Source organism: Carettochelys insculpta, chromosome 2 (assembly GCF_033958435.1).
Source record: "Carettochelys insculpta isolate YL-2023 chromosome 2, ASM3395843v1, whole genome shotgun sequence".
Taxonomy (NCBI): domain Eukaryota; kingdom Metazoa; phylum Chordata; order Testudines; family Carettochelyidae; genus Carettochelys; species Carettochelys insculpta.
The window spans coordinates 235,169,128-235,188,201 of NC_134138.1; the positions used below are offsets into that span (position 1 = coordinate 235,169,128).

General features: G+C 43.6%; 1 protein-coding gene across 6 annotated transcripts in view; it reads right to left on the reverse strand.

The window, feature by feature from the left end:
- The window catches only part of AKAP9 (A-kinase anchoring protein 9), a 252,463-nt gene that overhangs the window by 114,215 nt on the left and 119,174 nt on the right, over nucleotides 1–19,074 (reverse strand). For all 6 annotated transcript variants that reach the window (XM_074984762.1, XM_074984761.1, XM_074984760.1 and 3 more), the window contains 3 exons: nucleotides 13,789–13,885; nucleotides 12,884–12,976; nucleotides 2,832–3,215 (listed from right to left, as the gene is read on the reverse strand). In XM_074984762.1, coding sequence (XP_074840863.1) covers nucleotides 2,832–3,215; nucleotides 12,884–12,976; nucleotides 13,789–13,885 — 574 coding nt within the window. The remainder of the gene's footprint in view (nucleotides 1–2,831; nucleotides 3,216–12,883; nucleotides 12,977–13,788; nucleotides 13,886–19,074) is intronic.

Genomic DNA, 19,074 nt, shown 5'->3' on the forward strand with positions numbered 1-19,074 from the left:
TCTGATTTGCTCACCTTGATCATTTTTTTTTCTGATTTGTCAACCTTGATTACTATTTTTGGTTCTCTATGCCTTAAATATTGAGTTTGTTCTGGTATGGCTATGGTCTGAAGAAGTAGGTCTGTCCCACGAAAGCTCACCTAATAAATTATTTTGTTAGTCTTTAAAGTGCTACTTTACTGCTTTTTTTGTTTTGATAGTATATAGATGAGCACAGCTTTCTCTCTGTTACTTATTTACACTACAAAGACTAACAGCTAACACTGCTAAAGCACTTGCTAGGACAGGCACTGGGAGTTTCAGCTAACTGTCATTGTCAGTGGTGACAAGAAGGAACTGGAGGGAAAGGGGAAGGTCGGTGATGGACCAGCTGGCTGCCCTCCTGGGTCCACATAGGCAAAAGAGGTGTCTTCATTTGGCTCCTTTGCCTCTGTTGAGGTTGAGATGATGAGGCTAGTAGCTTTTTCAAGGCACCCACCACCACCTGGGTTGAAACCCCAATGGTTCCATGTATATGAGGCCAACGGACACTGGCCTTGGGGACATGGGGGTCAGCTGCAGTACACACACTGAAGATAGTAACGGTGGCAACAGGGCTTTTAGTGTCTGCTGCACGATGTTGAATTTGGATGCAGAGGGGGAGCTGTCAGGCAACCAGGAATCAGTCAACTGCTATGTCTCCATCCTGTCTGAGGGACCATCAGCATTTGACAGATCAGTGGATGATAATCTGGCAATAATCACACTGCTCGACTGGTACTTAAAATGAACCTAGGAGCTGGAGAAGACCAGAAATCATGTGTCTCTAATATGGAATGGACACAAGCAAACATTCAAAGAAAAATTAGGCTAAGTTCCACTGATACCTTTCTAAAGTGAGTAGATGCAAAGGTTACTTATTTGAAATGTAAAAGTTAGATTGATTAATATTTTGCAACTAGAGAGTCACTGTCAGGCAAATTTATTTTTTTATTTTTTAATTTTATTTTTTTCCTGTTTCATATTCCCTGATGTATCCTATTCAGAGGACTCGCTGTTATGACACTGTCATCTCTGTTGTAAAAACAAAGGTGGAAATAACTCCAATCATTCAAGCTTTTTTACTACTCCATGTGCTGGTCATCCCTTAAAACTGAAGCTAGTGAGCTCCCAGCTGTACAAATATCAACTGTTCCTATCCTAGGAAGAACATATTATTTTGATTAAGACCCATGAAAAAAATTATTAAAAAAGTTAAAAATGAAAATTTTTAATACTGTATTCCATATTCAGCTATTTAAAACTGGATTGTGTATAGGGAGGTAGGCTCAGATTTCTGTTACAGACATAACCTTTTGCCATGAACATTTTCCAGGTATCAGGTTTTTCACAAATTTAATTCAGTTTGTTTCTGGACATATACTTCCTCTATTTACATGATATGAGTAGTAGTAGTAGATGGGGGGTGGGGGGTGAGGTGTCGGTTGCTATTTAAGCAAGCAAAGGAACACAATTAGAGGGCACTCTCAAAGATAAATGCTCTCTTCCACTGTATGTAGCACCGCTGTGTGGAAGATACATGTGTTCTAGCACACAATGAGTGAGTGTGACGTGTCGGAGGACCCTCAGCTTTGTGGAAGGGAACGAGTTGAGTAAACTACCTTTGTCACTGAACTGAAGTAGAATCTGTAGATATAACATGGTAAAAATTTCCCCATGTCACTTTTTAAATTGCCAAATGCCTGGTTATTAGGAATTGATTGTGGACTCTGGACATACCCTCCCCCCCAAAAATTTATACTACTTCTCCTCAGACATTATTAAAAAATAATACATTTTAATAGTAACAGAGAGGGAGCCGTGCTAGTCTATATACTATCAAAATGAAAAAAACAGTCAAGTAGCACTTTAAAGACTACTTTAAAGACTAACAAATTAATTTATTAGGTGAGCTTTCGTGGGACAGGCCCACTTTTTCAGACCGTAGCCATACCAGAACAGACTCAATATTTATTTTATTAGTCTTTAAAGTGCTACTTGACTGCTTTTTTGTTTTGATAATACATTTTAGCTATTGCTTTTATCCTTTCAGATGATGTCCACAATTTGGAAGGTTAAAATACTACAGTTACACAATTTTATCCGCTTTACATAAATTTCATGTGTCACTAGTAAGATATATTTATTAGTACAGGTTGAACCTCTCTCATCTGGCACCCTTGGACCTGACTGGTGCCAGATAAGAGAATGTGCCAGATGATGGGAGGTCAATATTTTCCAGCACACTACCAACACTTCCACTGCTCACTGGGCTCTTGGAAGATATTTAGCAGTAAATTACAGCTAAATAACAGCATAGAACACTGGCAGCTAGAAATAAACTTTATAGGACTAAGGAAAACTTGGCCACACATATGAAAAGTGGTCACCCAGCTAACTAAAATCATGCTGGATTACGGAGTTCGCTAGTCAAGAGAGTTCTGGATTAGAGAGGTTCAACCAGTATTCAAATAATTTTTAAAAATCAAGTTTATGCCATTCTCTCTCTCTCTTTTTTTTTTTATATATCACAAGTTTTGAAAATGGAAATTGAGTAATCATTTTCAGGATATTCAGTTTTATGTTCTAGTTCTCATGCACTAGTGTAATGCTACAATGCTTGGGTTAAAACACCGCACACAAGTTGCTAAATGGAATATGGTTTGTCATAAAATTAAAATAAATCGTTTCTGTTAGAATTAACTCTTTTTGATTTAAAATTTTTAAAAACCCCAACTGTTTAGGACTAAATTACCTTCTAATACCATCAGAAAAAACAAAAGATTTTCTCAGATGGATGTCTACATACTTACAGATATTTCTGTTATGGTATGATCTTTGTCATGGGAGAAAGGCTGTACTGGAGACCGCATTTCATGCTTGCTCAGTTCTAGCATGTGACCAGGCTTAACACTCGATTCAAGTTGTTCTTCAACAGAAGAAATCTCACAGGACTCTTCACTCAGCTCCTTACTAAGTGGCTTCACTTCTTCTGAATGTTTAATGTCTGCGTTCTTCCCCTTACTAAGGTAGTCATGTAATTCAGCTTCAGTGCACTTCTTCCTACTTTCAAAATGTTTTTCCTTCTGATGAACAAACTGTGTTTGTGCTACTGATTCTGCTGATTCTTCCTTTTGTTTAGACATTCTCTCCAGTTCAGTCTGTTGGGCAAATGCTACACTCATTGACACAATAACCTGAATAAATAAAAACATGCTTCAGAAGTTCATATAAAGCATTATTTACCACTACAGAAAAAACTATTTGCTATCCATCAAAAATACGAATAAATCAATTTTACATGGAAATGAATATATTAAAAAGTTATAAAACAATAGTTAGCAAATAATATTTGTATTTTAATAAGGGATCCTGAAGTGAAAATATTATTGGGAATACAACTATTTTTTTAAAGCAATCTATAGTATTTTACTTTATAACATCCCTGGATTACATTGGTTGACTACAAACCATAAAAGAAGTTATCAGTTTATTAGTTCTACACTTATTGCCTATCAATATCACAGAAAAGACACTTACCTGTTCTGTAACTGGTGTTTTTCGAGATGTGTAGTTCATGTCCATTCCAATTTGGGTGTGTGCCAGTGCAAGCCCAGTTGCTGGAAGGTTTTTGCCTAGCCAGGAGCCCTAGGGTCGGTGTGGAGACCCCTGGAGTGGTGCCTGTATGGCCCCCCATATATGCACTGCCTGACCCCCCCCCAGTTCCTTCTTGCCGGCTACTCCGACAGAGGGGAAGGCAGGAGGGTTTTGGAATGGACATGAGCAACACATCTCGAAGAACACCCATGTAAATGGCCATTTCGAAGTTTACTAATGGAAGCACTGAAATACATATTCAGCACCTCATTAGCATGCGGGTGGCCGCGGCACTTCGAAATTGACGCGGCTCGCCGCCACGTGGCTCGTCCCGACGGGGCTCCTTTTCGAAAGGACCCCACCTACTTCGAAGTCTCCTTATTCCCATCTGCTCACAGGAATAAGGGGAGTTCGAAGTAGGCAGGGTCCTTTCGAAAAGGAACCCCGTCAGCACGAGCCGCGCGGCGGCGAGCCGTGTCAATTTCGAAGTGCTGTGGCCGCCCGCATGCTAATGAGGCGCTGAATTATGTATTTCAGCGCTTCATAGTAAACTTCGAAATGGCCATTTACGTGGCCATTTTGAAGTTTGGGGCTAGTGTTGACACGGCCTAGGTCTGAGAAGACCGATGACATCCCGGGCCCCGGGTGAAACACCGAAATAGTTGCCAAGTGCACTTTCAGGGAGGATAGTGACAGCCCTGTCTGGCTAAGGGTCAGCAAGTAGTTAAGGATATGAGGTACTGGGCCCTCCCCCAGGGAAAACCCCCTTTGAGTGGCCCATATGGTAAACCTCTTCCATTTGGCTACATATGTTACCCTTATAGAGGGCTTCCTGCTGTTTAACAATACTTCCCTGACAGGTCTGGAGCAGGCCAGCTTAACCGATCTCAGCCATGGAGCCTCTATGACGTGAGATGCAGTGTGTCATGATCATGAGGGTTAGCCAACAGCCTGGGAGTAAAAGGGTTAACCTCCTTAGCCAGGTGGGGTTGGCCTATAGAAATGTAGGTAAGAATTGAATTTTTTGGCTCCTCCCTTTTCCGTCCTCTGCTCCTTCTTCTTCTTTCCAGCCATGAGGGAGACAGACACAGAATATCTCCCTCCAAAAACAGGCCCTCCAATCCTCTGTAAGTAGGGTAAAGTTTAGATAAGTCTGTTAGGCTTTATTGTTTCACGGTTTGGGAAGTGGGATCTGATGTCTGTGCACTTTTTTAGAAATGTTCTTTTACTCTCCTTGTAACTAAGTTCTAGGCCCATGGTGGAGACTCCCCATGTGTTTTACTTTGTGACTCTTCCATCTAGTCACGAGGCTTGCAACACGAATACTGTAATAATAAAAGTTCTCTTTTTCTTTTTATTAACTTGGTATTGGTTAATGTTTGTGTCCTGGTTTTTTACTTTTGGGGCTGAGATTTCCCAAGTAGCGTCTCTGTGGTTTCCTTATTATTACTTGGGTGGTGGCAGCAAATTTTATCCCAAAATCTAAGATTTTTAGGATTCTGGGGGGGGTGGGGGGGAGTTTATACTAAAACCTGGTAGATAAGGTTTTGGAGGTACTTTTGCTGGGCCCCACTTCTGCATTTGTCTTGCTAGAGTGGGGAAGGAGCCATGACATGGTAGCATAGCGGTGGGATCATGTTGAGAACCCAGGATTTTTAAAAGGACGCAGGTTTTTCTTTTGTGCTGCAAGCTTTGCAGGTTTTTTTTCTTCTTCTTTTTTCCCATTTGTTTTTGTTCTTTTGTTTTTGTGCTGCCTCAGGGAAGGGCAGACAGGAGGTTAGGTTTTTCTGTGCTACCTCAGAGAGGAGCAGACAGAAGGTTAGGTTTTTCTTTTGTGTTGGAAGCTTGAATTTTTTTTTTCTTTTCCCTTTGTTTTTTTCCTTTTGTTTCTGTGGTGCCTCAAGGAGGGGAAGACAGAAGGTTAACTTTTAGCCAGACACAGACCATCCCAAACACTGGAGCCATGACACAGTGCCTGGAGATTGGGGTGCCACAGTCTCTCTTCCTCCTGTGTCAGCAGATCCCGGCATATCTGAAGCATGATTGGCTCCAGGTTGCGATTGGCATCTCCAAGAGGGTCGAGTACCAGTGTTGCCAAACCCAAGCTGGGGCCACTAGGATAACTGATGCTCGGTCCAACCGAATTTTCAGCAGTGTTTGGTGGATGAGCAGTATCGATGGGAAGGCGTACAGCAAGGGACCCGACCAATGAATGCTGAAGGCGTTTGCCCAAGAGCCTGGGCTTTGGTTCTGGTAATAGCAGAATGTCCTGCACTTTGCGTTGAGGTGAGTGGTGAAGAGGTCCACCTGGGGACGTCCCCACCTCTGGAAAATTGAACTCAGTACTTCTGTGTGTAGTGACCACTCATGGTCCATGAAGGCCCTATTGAGACGGTCCACTTGGGAGTTGTGAACCCCAGGCAGGTAGAACACCGTCAGGAGAATCTGGTGCTGGATGCAGACATCCCAGAGAGTGAGGGCCTTGAAACACGGGGAATGAGCATGCACTCCCTTGTTTGTTTATATAGTACATTGCTGTAGTATTATCTGTGCTGACTGCGACACACTGCCCCTTCAGTTCGCTCTGAAACACTTCACATGTCAGCCGAACCAGTCTGGGCTCCCATATGTTTATGTGGAGCTGAGCGTCGGACTTGCTCCATAGGGCCTGCGTCTGGCAGTCCCCCAAGTGTGCTCCCGAGCCCAGGTCTGAGGCATCTGTGAGCAGGGAGAGGGAGGGTTGTGATGGATTGAAGGGCACTCCCATGCAGACCAACCGGGCCTCTAACCACCAGTGTAATGCCATTAACACTCTTGGGGAAACTGTCACTAACTTGTCTGTATTGTCCCTGACAGGCCTGTATACTGAGGTGAACCACAGCTGGAAGGGGCAGATTCGCAACCTGGCATGCTAGACTATGAATGTGCATGCCGCCATGTGGCCCAACAGTCTGAGGCATCCCCTGGCTGTTGTGGCTGGGAACCTGATCTTGGATGCAAGATGCCATGGATTGGACCCTGCTCTGGTGCAGAAAGGCCCTGGCTCGGTCTGCGTCTAGTCGGGTGCCCACAAACTCCATGACCTGAGTTGGGACTAGTACGGACTTTGCCTCATTCACTAGGAGGCCTAGTGTGTCCAATGTCTCTCATATCAGCTGCATGTGTTGTGCCACCTGTCGCTGCAACCGACCTTGGATCAGCCAGTCGTCTAGGTAGGGCAAGAGGTGCACCCCCTGCCTGCGTAGGAAGGCTGCCACTACTGACATACATTTGGTAAAGACTCTTGGGACTGAGGAGAGGCCAAACGGAAGGACTGTGAACTGGTAATGGTCCTTCCCTAGCACAAACCGGAGGAACCTCCTGTGAGGCGGATAGATTGCTGTGTGGAAATATGCGCCCTGTAAGTCGAGAGTGGCAAACCAGTCCCCTCGTTCCAGCATTGGGATAATTATGCCCAGGGATATCATAGGAAACTTCATCCTTTTCACAAATTTGTTCAGGTTTCGCAGGTCCAAGATAGGCCGTAATCCCCCTTTTGCTTTTGGAATTAGGAAATAACTGGAATAAAACCCCTGCCCTTAGAATTCCTGGGGCGCTTCCTCTATAGCCCCCTTTTGTAGAAGTGCCTTTACTTCCTGCCTGAGAACTCTCTTGTGAGAGGGGTCACTGAAGAGGGACAGAGAGGAGGGGTGGGAAGGCGGATAGGAAGAAAATTGGATAGCATATCCCTTTCCTACCATGTGGAGGACCCACTGGTCCGATGTTATGCTGCACCATGCATGGCAGAATGGGGATAGGCGGGATGAAAATAAATACTGTGCTGGAACCGTGGGGGTAGCTGGTATGTCGCTCCCGACTGCCCCATCAAAACTGGTGTTTAGACCCTGGTGGCTCTGCTCTTGTGTCTGGAGGCCTCCTATTGTGACTGTCCTTTCCCCTGTTCCCATCCTGTTGTTGTTGAGGGAACTGTCTGGACTGGGGTTTTGGGCTGAAGTGTCTCGTCTGGGTTGCCAGTGTATAGAGACCCAGTGAGCATAGGGTGGTCCGTGAGTCCTTCATACTATGAAGCCTCTTATCAGTTTTTTCTGAAAAGAGGGAGGGAACCTCAAAGGGCGGGGAGGTCCTGTATGGACTGCTGCACATCCTGTGAGAGTCCTGAGACCTGAAACCATGCCCCCCTTCTCATGGCTATACCCGAGGCCATGGCCCTGCTGGCCACATCCACTGCGTCTAGTGTGGCCCGTAGTGCCGCTCTAGATATGAGTCTCTGCTCTTCTCCCAGGGCCATAAAGTCCAACCTGGTCTCTGGCAGGAGCAGCTCAGCAAAATGGTCCATGGAGCTGGCTGTATTATACACATATATGATAACCATGGCTTGCTGGTTAGCAATTCTCAATTGGAGGCCACCTGTAGAATAGACTTTCCTACCTACAGGTCTAAGCATTTGGCCTCCTTGTTTTTAGGGGAGGGCCCCTGTACCCCCGTCTCTCCCTGTTGTTCACAGCATCCACAACCAGGGAGTCAGGGGGAAGGTGGGTAAACAGATGTTCATTGCCCTGGGCTGAGACGAAATATCAGTGCTTGTTTTTTCTAGCCATGGGCAAGGCTGAGGCCGGGATCTGCCACACTGTCTTTGCTGTGTTGGCAATTGTCTTTATAATGGGCAGTGCCACCCGGCAGATCCAGACGTTGAGAGAATGTTTGTAACAGGGTCTATTTCATTCCTGACTTCTTCCGCCTGTATGCCCAGACTCTGGGACCCCCTTCTCAATAACTGCTGGTACGCTCCTCCATCCTCCATTACTGGGGATGCAGAGGATCCAGCCAATGCCTCATCTGGAGAGGACAAGGGCATTGTGCCCTCCAAGCCCATCGGTGCGGCGGCTTCAGGCACCTCCATTTGAGTCCCCGGCACCGTAGTTTGCGGTGCCACGGTTGGTGCCTGGGGAGAAGGGCCCCCTAGTGGCATATGGTAAGGTGCTATCACGACAGGGCCACTCGGCACCTGGGATGGCACTGGTTCTGTTAGTGCCAGCGCCCACTGCACCACAGGTTAGTGGTTTGGGTTGGTGCCGACTGCACTGGTGCCAGTGCCGACGATTTCTCCTGCTCTCTCAGAGGGGCTCCCAACACAGCAGTCGGTGCGGATCTCAGCACCTGGGGAGTGCTGGGCGTCCCAGCCATGAGTCCCACAGCTCGCCCCTGCGCCTCATGGATTGCCCACGGAGTCCAGAAAGGCCATTGCAGGGCACCTTGGGGGGGCATTTGCCACTCCCCCTCGGAGGGGAGTTGGGGCTGGTGTCAATGCCTACTGCATCGGGATGATCTTGTACTCCTGCTCTGAGCTGAGCTGGAGTAAAAAGAGTCCAACTCTGATGCTGATGACCACGGCGGCACCGAGGGTCCCAAGGCTCCTATCGGTGCCTACATGCCCTGCAACATCTGCTGTGAGGCAGCAAGGGAGGCAACAGTTTGCAGGGGCCTCACTGGGGTCAGGAACCGTGCCAGGGCCCCTAGAGACTGTTCAGATGCCTGTATCTGGGGCAATGAAGGCTCCCGGTGTGGCATCTGCAGCAGCATTGTGATCTGCAGGAGGCCTTGCGCTGTGCTAAAGGCCTCCAGCACTGAGGGCAGTCTGGGAGAGCGCGGGCTCCTGCCTCGCGCTGGAGTTGACGCCTGCACTTCATGACCCCGGTCACGGTGTGATCTGGCGGACTCTTCTCAGGCTTGCTGTCAGCTCATCCTCTCCTGGGATTGACCCTGGTCCTGTCTCCTCTTTTTGCAAGGCACCAGGGACTGACTCTTATGGCACTGGGAGGCACTAGGTGCCGAGTCCTGCTCTCGGCGCCGAGAGCTTTCTGACGGCACCGACGATGCTGGGGCACTCTGCACTGATGACGTGGCACTCTGAGTTCCTGATGGGGAGATGTCCGGGCGCAAGGTTGATTCCATTAATAGTACTTTCAGCCGTTGAGCTCTGTCTTTTGAAGTCATAGGCCTTGCAAATAGAGCAGTGTTCCTGGAGGTGGGCCTCACCAAGGCAACTCAGGCAAGCCTTATGCAGGTCACTTTTGGGCATTTGTTTGCCACATTTTGAGCAGGTTTTAAACCCCGGGAAGCCAGGCATCCCCTGGCGCCAAGGGGGGTTAAAGTCCCACTTTGGCTCACTAAGTGCTAAGTAGAACTATTTACCGATGAAAGACAACTATCTAAACTATTTACAACTGTTTTCACTAACTATCAACTAATTAAAACAATAAAGGCTACCAGCGAACGCAAAACAACAAGGGAGCTCCAGCAACTGACAGTGCGGCAAGAAGGAACTGAGCAGGGGGCAGGTCGGGCAGTGCATATATGGGCAGCCATATGGGCACCACTCCAGGGGGCGCTGCACCAACCCTAGGGCTACTGGCTAGGGCAAAAAGCTTCCAGCAACTGGGCATATGCCGGTGCACACGAGCAATCACTCGAAGAAGAAGGAGTTCCTATCCAGGGGGGTTTCTACTTATCCTATCCCATAATGAAAGGAGGGAGATCATTTTTTCACTAAAACCTTTATATTTTCATGAAGAGTACAAGAACAGAAGATAAAATCTGCAATGATGAAAAATATTTCTTTTCATCATAAATAAAGCTGACAGACAAAGCTGACATAATGGAGGTTGTATTAAGAACTTACATGGGACATTTCTCATTTTACAGAAAGCTACTTTACCCAGCTGATGTCTAGGAAAATATTTGCAACTGTAACAAGAGTTTTTGAAGAAAGCAGGAAGACATTCAAACCCCTCTGCCCCATCCATTCCTAGTTTTAATGAATAATTTCTAATGGTAAAGATATGAGAGTATGATTGAATGAAAACCCAGACACATGAAGGATAGGTTAGACACACTAAGTGTCTTACTACCAGCTTACTGTGAGAACTGACAGACTTGGAGGACTAAGTCAGTGCCAGGGCTATGTTCTGCCAAGCTGACAGGTACTAGGGATCAGCCTTGGCAAGCCCCAGCACAAATTAACCACCTCCTGTGCAAATACAAAAATTTGAATCTGAGTCTGATTCACAAAGATGGTCAACAATAAAACCACATTCATGTCCATGGCTTTGCAAGGGTCTGCTTAGGCTGCTAAACAATCTGCTCCACCTCTCCTTTAGCTGTGACGATTGGTGTATCTCTCCCAGACCTACAGAAGAGCTCTGTGTGGCTCAAAAGGTTCTCTCTCTTCCACCAATAGAAGCTGGTCCAATAAAAGGTAATTACTTCACCTACCTGTCTCTCTACTAACAATACAGTCAGTTGGTCCACAAGAAAAAAACATGCACATTGTGTGTGTGTGTGTGTGTGTGTGTGTATCTATATATCTACAGATACACACGTGCGGTACACCTACACTTGCATTCCTCTTTTGAAAGAGGAATGCAAATGAGGGAAATCGAAAATGCAAACGAATTGCTGATTTACATATGCTTAATTTGCATAATCACTTTTGAGAAGAGATTCTTTTGAAAGAAAAAAAGCAGTGTAGACTGGGCTCTTTTGAAAATTAACCCCGTCTTCAAAAGAACCCTTTTTTTTATTTTGTTTCAGGAAGAAGGGGTCTTTTGAAAACAGGGTTTATTCTGCTTTTTTCTTTTGAAAGAATCTGTTCCAAAAAGAGATTATGCAAATGAACCACAAGATATGTAAATCAGAACTTCATTAGCATTTTCAATTTCCCCCAGTTGCATTCCTCTTTCAAAAGAGGAATGCAAGTGTAGACACAGCCACACAGAGGCCGTTTCTACACAGGCCACTTCCTTCGGAAGTGGCATGCTAATACAGGGAATGAAGAATGCTAATGAGGCACAGATGCAAATTCCCCGCACCTCATTAGCATAACACCATGTGATTTGGAGTCCGGAAGACCGTTCTTTCGGACTCCAAAACACCATGTAGAAGTGCGGCCCTGGGTGGGGCTTCTGGAAGGAAGTTCTCCTTCTGGAGGCCCCTTCTTCCCAAAAATTTTTGGGAAGAAGAGGCCTCCGGAAGAAGGAATTCCTTACAGAAGCCCCCCCATGACCGTGCTTCTACACGGCATTTTGGAGTCCGGAAGAATGGTCTTCCGGACTCCAAATCACATGGCATTATGCTAATAAGGCACGGGGAATCTGCATCTTTCCCTTGGTGTATTAGCCTGTGTAGAAACGGCCAGAGAGAAAAGTACTCCAGTTCTTTTTTTTTTATATAAAAACACAAAACAAACAAAAATATTAAAAATGGAACACAGATAAATAGCCCAAGCCTCCTAAACTTAGCTAAGCTACAAATCAACTGTAATCAGCTACTGCTTTCAAAGAAATTGGATTAAACTGATTAAGTTGCTTTTTTTCCTTTACGGAGATTTTTGAATGTTATACAGAGGATTTTGGGGCAGGACCCCAGAAGATGGGTATTGGTTAAGAAAATAAAAGGATTAACTAGTGTATGCTAGGGGACTGAGTGAGAAAAGAAAAATTAAGCAGAGTATCACAGGACTACTTAACACTTTAAGATTTGCCAAAAGCACAGCATTCCCTATGTGATCTGAAAGTCTTCCACGTTCAGAATTATAATAGTTTCATGTAAATACAGAATAATATACAGGTTGTATCTCCCTAGTCTGGTACCCTCGGGACCTGAGTGGCCCCAAAGATTTGCTGGACCAGGGGTGGTCAGGCCTCCCAGCTGCCCTGGTGGGGGCCTCCTGGCTGCTGCCAGCTCCCTGTCCCCAGGCTACCTGGAGGGGCTCCATTCATGCCAGGGCTATCTGCCACTGGGCTGCTGGCCAGGGCTCCCTGCAGGACTTCCAGAAGAGCTCCCTGGCCCAGTTCCCTGCTGCACAGCTGCCAATGGGGCTACCTCTGGGGCTCCCAGATCCTGGGTGGGGTCCCCCCCACTGGGGCTCCCCGACTTGGATCTCTGCCCCAGGGCTGCCCTTAGGGTTCTCCAAAGTGGGCTGCCAGCAGGGGTCCCTGCCATGCAGCTGGAGCTCTCTGTGTCCAGCAACATCTGTAGTCCTGCTGGACCAGAGATGTTGTGAGATGAGAGTGTGCTGGATGAGAGATTCAACCTGCATTTGTTGTGTAATTTTCAGAACAGTAACAAATGGCAGATAATACCATATTATACTGGTTTATGCTGGATGAGAGATTCAACCTGCATTTGTTCTGTAATTTTTAGAACAGTAACAAATGGCAGATAATACCACATTGTACTGGTTTAAAAACTTGTTATTGCAAATTTATACCTTAGCTATTTCTTCTTCTAATCTTTCCTGGTACTGCTTTTCCAACAGCTGAATAATGTCCATATCACCTTTTGATTCCACTTCACTGGGAAACTGTAAGAAAACAAGTATGAAATATAAATTCATGTTTTCTTGTTTTAACTTTCTCTGTTCTACAAATTTCAGCCAAGATATGGCTGAATCTTCTCATTTTTTTTCTCCTTTAAGGTTACCTATAAATTAGTTTAAGTCAGTTTAGTCCAGGAAGAAAAAAAAAGTTGGGAAAGGGAATTTCCCTCACTACAACTCCAACATGAGCTACAACAGCTAAAATTCCAATAGATGAAATGGTGGTTCAGGTCTCTACCACCATTTGCATCCTCAGAAGCACAAAGCCAAAGTAAGAGTAGAAGAAATATGATTTGTGCCACAGAGCTTTATAAACAAGTATGAAATACAGTTCTGCCAGTCTCAAAAGTTCAAAAATCATGAGTCTGGTCTCAACAAATATTAAGGGCGACTACAAAGTGTTTTTTGTTTTTGTTTTTTTTTTTAATTTGACATCTGTTTTCTGAGCCTTTAAAATTACATTTTAAACTTCCTTCTGCAATAATGGGTTCTAGAAATTTTTTAAAAGAAAGCGAAGATTATTGCTCACCATAATTTTTATGGCATACACATTTGCTTTGATATGTTTTATAAAAACTTAAAATAATATTTTGACTTGTTTGGAGTACAGACTGAACTCATGTTTGTGTTTCACTTGTAAATATATACCTATTGAAATTATTATAATTATTTTTTCTCCAAAACATCATTCTCGTATTTCAGTGATGTCTTGCTGAAATAAATCTTTATATTCCCAGGTACTTAAATTATGCTAAAACATATAATACTGTTGATAAGCAAACTGAAAAATACAGCACCTCTACTTCTCTCTCTGTACTTTGTTGATCAAGACTTTCAGTTTGTGTCATTTTCTGAATGATGTCTTTAGGGTTTTCCTGTGACTCTGCAGGTATACTAAAACATAAAAGAAAGATGGATAAAGATTAATGTTACAAGATATTCATTGCAGTTTCCAAATATCTCTAGCCCATTACATAAGAAAACACTAAACCAGCGACACAGGACACATATTTTACCTGACAAAATTTCTGTGGTACTCTTTAAGAGCAGAATGCAAAATGACTATGATTACTATTTATTATTTGTATTAAAGTAGTCAGCATCAGCCTCATTGAGAAAAATACTGCATTAACACAAAGGTAAACAGAGCCTATGGCCAAAGAATTTACAGTCTAATTTCAAACAATTAATAAGATGAATGTGACAAACAAGAGCAAAGGTGGGATGGAGGATAAAGGTAATGAAAATAAAAACATGTTATTACGTACATCAGTTACTGGAGAATTTAACAATTTAAGCTTAAACGTAAAAGTTGGGATTTTCAAAAGAGCCTAAGAGATTTAAGAACAGAAGTCTTCTTGATCTCAGTGGTACCTATGTTCTGACATCATGTAGGCATATTTTAAAATACCACTCAGTATCAATAATTATGTTGGGTGAAACAAAATGGGATACATCTCCAAACATTTTGGTACTCTACTTAAACCTAAATACGTCATTCTCACCTCCATTCTATGTTTCCTATATGTCCTATTAAGTGGCCAGGGAAAGCAAGTCACAAAACTCTACCATGTATACACAGTAATCACACGTCAAAGGTTTCTGCAGTAAAAGCTTCATTATCTGGCACTCATTTAACCAGCATTCCTGATATCTCCCAATACAAATCTTCAATCTAGTAACCAGGACTAGTATATTGTTAGCTCATGATGCAATTGCACAGTCTGCAGTCTATCCTACACAAAAGAGGCAGAAGACAAATAAACATCATCTTACCCCATGGCTTGCACTGACTTTACGACCCTCCCTCCACAGAATACTCTTCCATTTCTTAGCCGCATCTTTTCTCTCAACATCCACAAACTCTACCTTTGGTTATACAGACTCACCCTCAAAGCTGGGTTGCCTTTCAAAGCCCCCTTGAAAGCTATGCTCCTGTTGCTGCTATTGATTGCTTACCGCCAACATACTATTAAGGGGAACCAACAGAGGACATTTGCTAGCAGGGTGCAAGCTAAAGGAGAGGAGGTGCAGAGAGGCTGGAGAAACCAGATGGGGCCACACATCAGCTAGAAGACTGGTCACAACTATTTCACTGCCCTTTTAATTGTTACATCCAAGTCAGTTGCCTGGCTTGCTCATATTATATGGGTAGCTTGGTAACAAAGAAGTATCTGAATGAATAAGACAGGAAACAAGTCTCTTGTTTCTTTCTATACTTAAATACCATAATACTGGTCACCTTAGATAGCGCAACTTATTCTACTCATGTTACATTAAATCTCCCACTATTGGCAGCAAGTTAGCAGAAAGAAGCTCAAGGTTCTGGTTACAGTCTTCTTAGCAGAGATGTTACAAAAGACCAAAGTTTGAACCAAGCTATAAAAATATTAAGATTTTTGACTTTCACAAATCCTTCCTCTAATATTCACTTTCTGCTGTCATGAGATAAATGAGTAACTTGCTAAAGAAGACTGGCAATGTACAGAGTGAACAAAATAAGATGTTTCTTTACAGCTAGGTTTGTGATCTTTAGTCACACTGAAAACGTATGCACATTTTCAAGTTTACCTCTCCTCAATGGTATATCTTCAGTAGGATAACACTGAAATAGCAAGGAACCCAAAATACTTGATAACTTTAGGAAAGTAGCAAATCTTCAGTATTATAGCTGCAAGAAGTTCTTGATTATTTCTAGGACTCATTAAAATTTTATTCTGGTTTCTTTATAATGTTCCTCGGCTTTAGGATTCACTGAGTTCAACAATAAATAACGATTAAAGAAATTACTCAAATTTTTATATAGCATAAGGGAGCTTGTTCCCTTAATTATTTACCAAAATGGGACAAGAAACTTGGTAAAAAGGTCCTACCTGACTCCTAACAAGGAAGAAATTAATTCTCTACTTAGCTCTTACAAAAATTACAAGAAAAGTAACAAAGTAAGAAAGGGACTGAACCCTGACCCCGCCAAGCAACCGTGAGAACTATAAGGAGATGGAACTCCACATTTGGTTTCTATAAGACTAAGTTATACCCAAATGAGCATTTTTCCCATTAAATTCTAGGTTTATGTAAAAGCCTTTGGTTTCCTTCTAACTTGTATAATGCTCAAGAATTTAGGGACAGCGCTGCTTTCGTCAAAAGAAGAGGGTGAGAGAAAACAATCCCTAAACACAGCTTGTTCCAATTATTCCGTGTGGGTTAATTCCAACCCACTGAGTATCCAATTTTTGCAGTCACAAGAGAAAAATCAATGACTAAACAAACTACGCTTTGCATCCTGGAATGTATGCACACTTCTTGATCGCAATGATCACCACGAACGCAGGACAGCAATCATTGGTAGAGAACTGCCACATTATAACATAGATGTTACAGCTTTAAATGATACATGTATTTCTGGAACCAGCCAGTTCACAGAGGTTGGAGTTGTCTATCCATATTACTCTGTGTGCTACCTTAGAGGTCATCCAAGGCAAGCAGGAGTTGACTTTGCCTTCAGGACATCACTAGTCCCCTAGCTTGAATATGAACCACACAACATCAGTTCTCGCCTTATAACCGCAAAGCTCAGACTGAGACAGGGACAATGCCTTGTACTTGTTAGTGCATATGCATACACTTTAACTGCTGCAGATGACGAAAAGGAGGCTGTCTATGCTAGCCTGAATTCAGTGATCCTCTTCAGGACCTTTTAAATCCAAGCTATATATACTCGGCAATTTTAATGCTGGAGTTGGTCAGGACTACACCACATCGCCAAAGGTGCTTGGACATCATGGTATTGGAAGTGAGAAGTCAAATAGCACTCTTCTTTCAAACTTGTGTGCAACATAAGCTTGCTATTGCAAACACATTCCTCCAACAGGCAAATAAATCAAAGCAACTTGGATGCACCCTTGATCTAAGCATTGGCATATGATAGACTACTTCATCACAAAACTAAGAGACCCTTCTGATGTCTAATTGACTCATGCAATGCATGGCACTAGCTTCAGGTCTGACTACTAGATAGTAAGCAGAGTTGTCTCTTTGAACCTTTGTCCATCAAAATGTCATCATTCTGTTGTATGCCAGAAAATGCTGGATGTAGGTAAACTTGAAATACCCAAGACACAAGCACTGTTTCAATGTAGCCTTTATGCTTCCTTAGCCATCAGCAGTGCAGTCCAGAATGGTCACCCACCACTGAGGATGAATGGATTAACATCAGAGAAACAACCTACAGAACTGCGGTAAAGATCTGCGGTTTCCAAAAATGCAGGCACAAGTCCTGGTTTGACAACACGGACAGAGACGCCCAACCTCTTCTTGATAAGATGCTTGTGACACACCTTACTTGGATCAATGATAAAGAGAATGCCTCCAGGAAATCAGCATATATTCGAACGAAGCAGGAGGCACAAGTCAAATTACAACAAATGAGAGAGTATTGGTGGAAATATCAAGCAGCTAAACTCCAAGATGCAGCTGATAGACATGATTTTAAAACACTCTATGATGGGCTAAAGACAGTCCATGGGCCATGAATTGCTGGTTGTACACCAGTTCGCTCTGGTGATAGCCTCACTTTAACCACAGATAGCTCTAAAATCTTGACTGCTGGGCTGAATATTTTCACAAAGTACTGAACCAGACCTTAACTTTTGATAGCAGCATTCTTGAAGAGACTCCTTAGTGGGCTAATGATTTTCAGTTGGTCACACCATCAACTTTTGATGAAATACAAAAAGCTGTTAAACAGATGAAATCTGGAAAGGCAGCTGGCAGTGGTGCAACTCCATTAGAAATTTATAAAGATGCTGGCGGCCAGCTGATGTACCCATTTATTCATTGTGATTTGGGAGAAGGAGCTAGTCCCCCCAGGACTTCAAAGAGGCTCTGATTGTACACATATGCAAGAGACAAGGTGACTGTGTGTGTTGTGATGACCATTAAGGCATCTCTCTACTCTCCACAAATGGTAAGATCCTGGCACGCATCCTTTACACCTGGCTTTCACTACGTGTTCAAAAATGGCATTATTCCTGAAAGCCAGCGTGGATTTCGTGCCAGCTGAAGCACTGCTGGTATGATATTTACAGCCAGACAGATAGAAGAGAAATGTAGATAGCAACATCAGGACCTCTATGTGATTTTCATGGACTTGATCAAGGCATTCGACACAGGGTCAACAGAAATGGGATTTGGAAAATACTTGGGCAAACTGGCTGTCCTGAAAAATTTATCAACATTGTTTGATCTTTTCATGATGGAATGCTTGGTCGCATCCTTAACCATGGAGAGACATCAGCACCTTTTGAAATATCAAACAATATAAAGCAAGGATGTATCCACGCTCCTCCCCTGTTCAACATCTCCTTTTCAATTATACTGTTAGTTGCTTTGAAGGACTACACGTTAGGCATACCTAATTCAGTTCCAAACAGATGACAGTATTTTCAACCTCTGGAGACTTCAGGCTCACACTAGAATGGTTACAACAACAGTCCGTGCCCTCTTTTTTGCTGACGACTGCGTACTGTTTGCTCATTCAGTGAAGAATGCACATGAGCTATTCAATTGCTTTGTTACTTTTGTTCACTGCATTGGACTCACAGTGAGCCTCAAGAACACAGAAGTTATGCCTCAGCCTGTTTGGAAAGAGTCCAGTACAACAGTGATCACTGCTGCTGGTACAGTCCTGAAGGCTGTTGACTACCTTGGAAGTGTACTGTCTTTTAGCATAAACACAGATCATGACATATCTGTTTGATTAGCCAAATCCAGAGCTGCCTTTGTAAAATTGACAGCTATGAAATAACCATGGTATTGAACTCCATGGCAAGGTAGCAGTGTTTTACGCAGTGGTCCTGAATATCCTGTTGTATGGTTCAGAGTCATGGACAGCATACCACCCCTATGTTTTGAAACTCAATCAGTTCCATATACGCTGTCTGAGACAGATTGCCCATGTGAATTGGTGGGATAAATTTCCTAACATGGAGGTTCTTGAGCTCCGTGGTGTCATGGGAATGGAAGCAATGCTTATGCACAAACAGTTTCACTGGACTGGTCATGTTATGAGGATGGATGATACT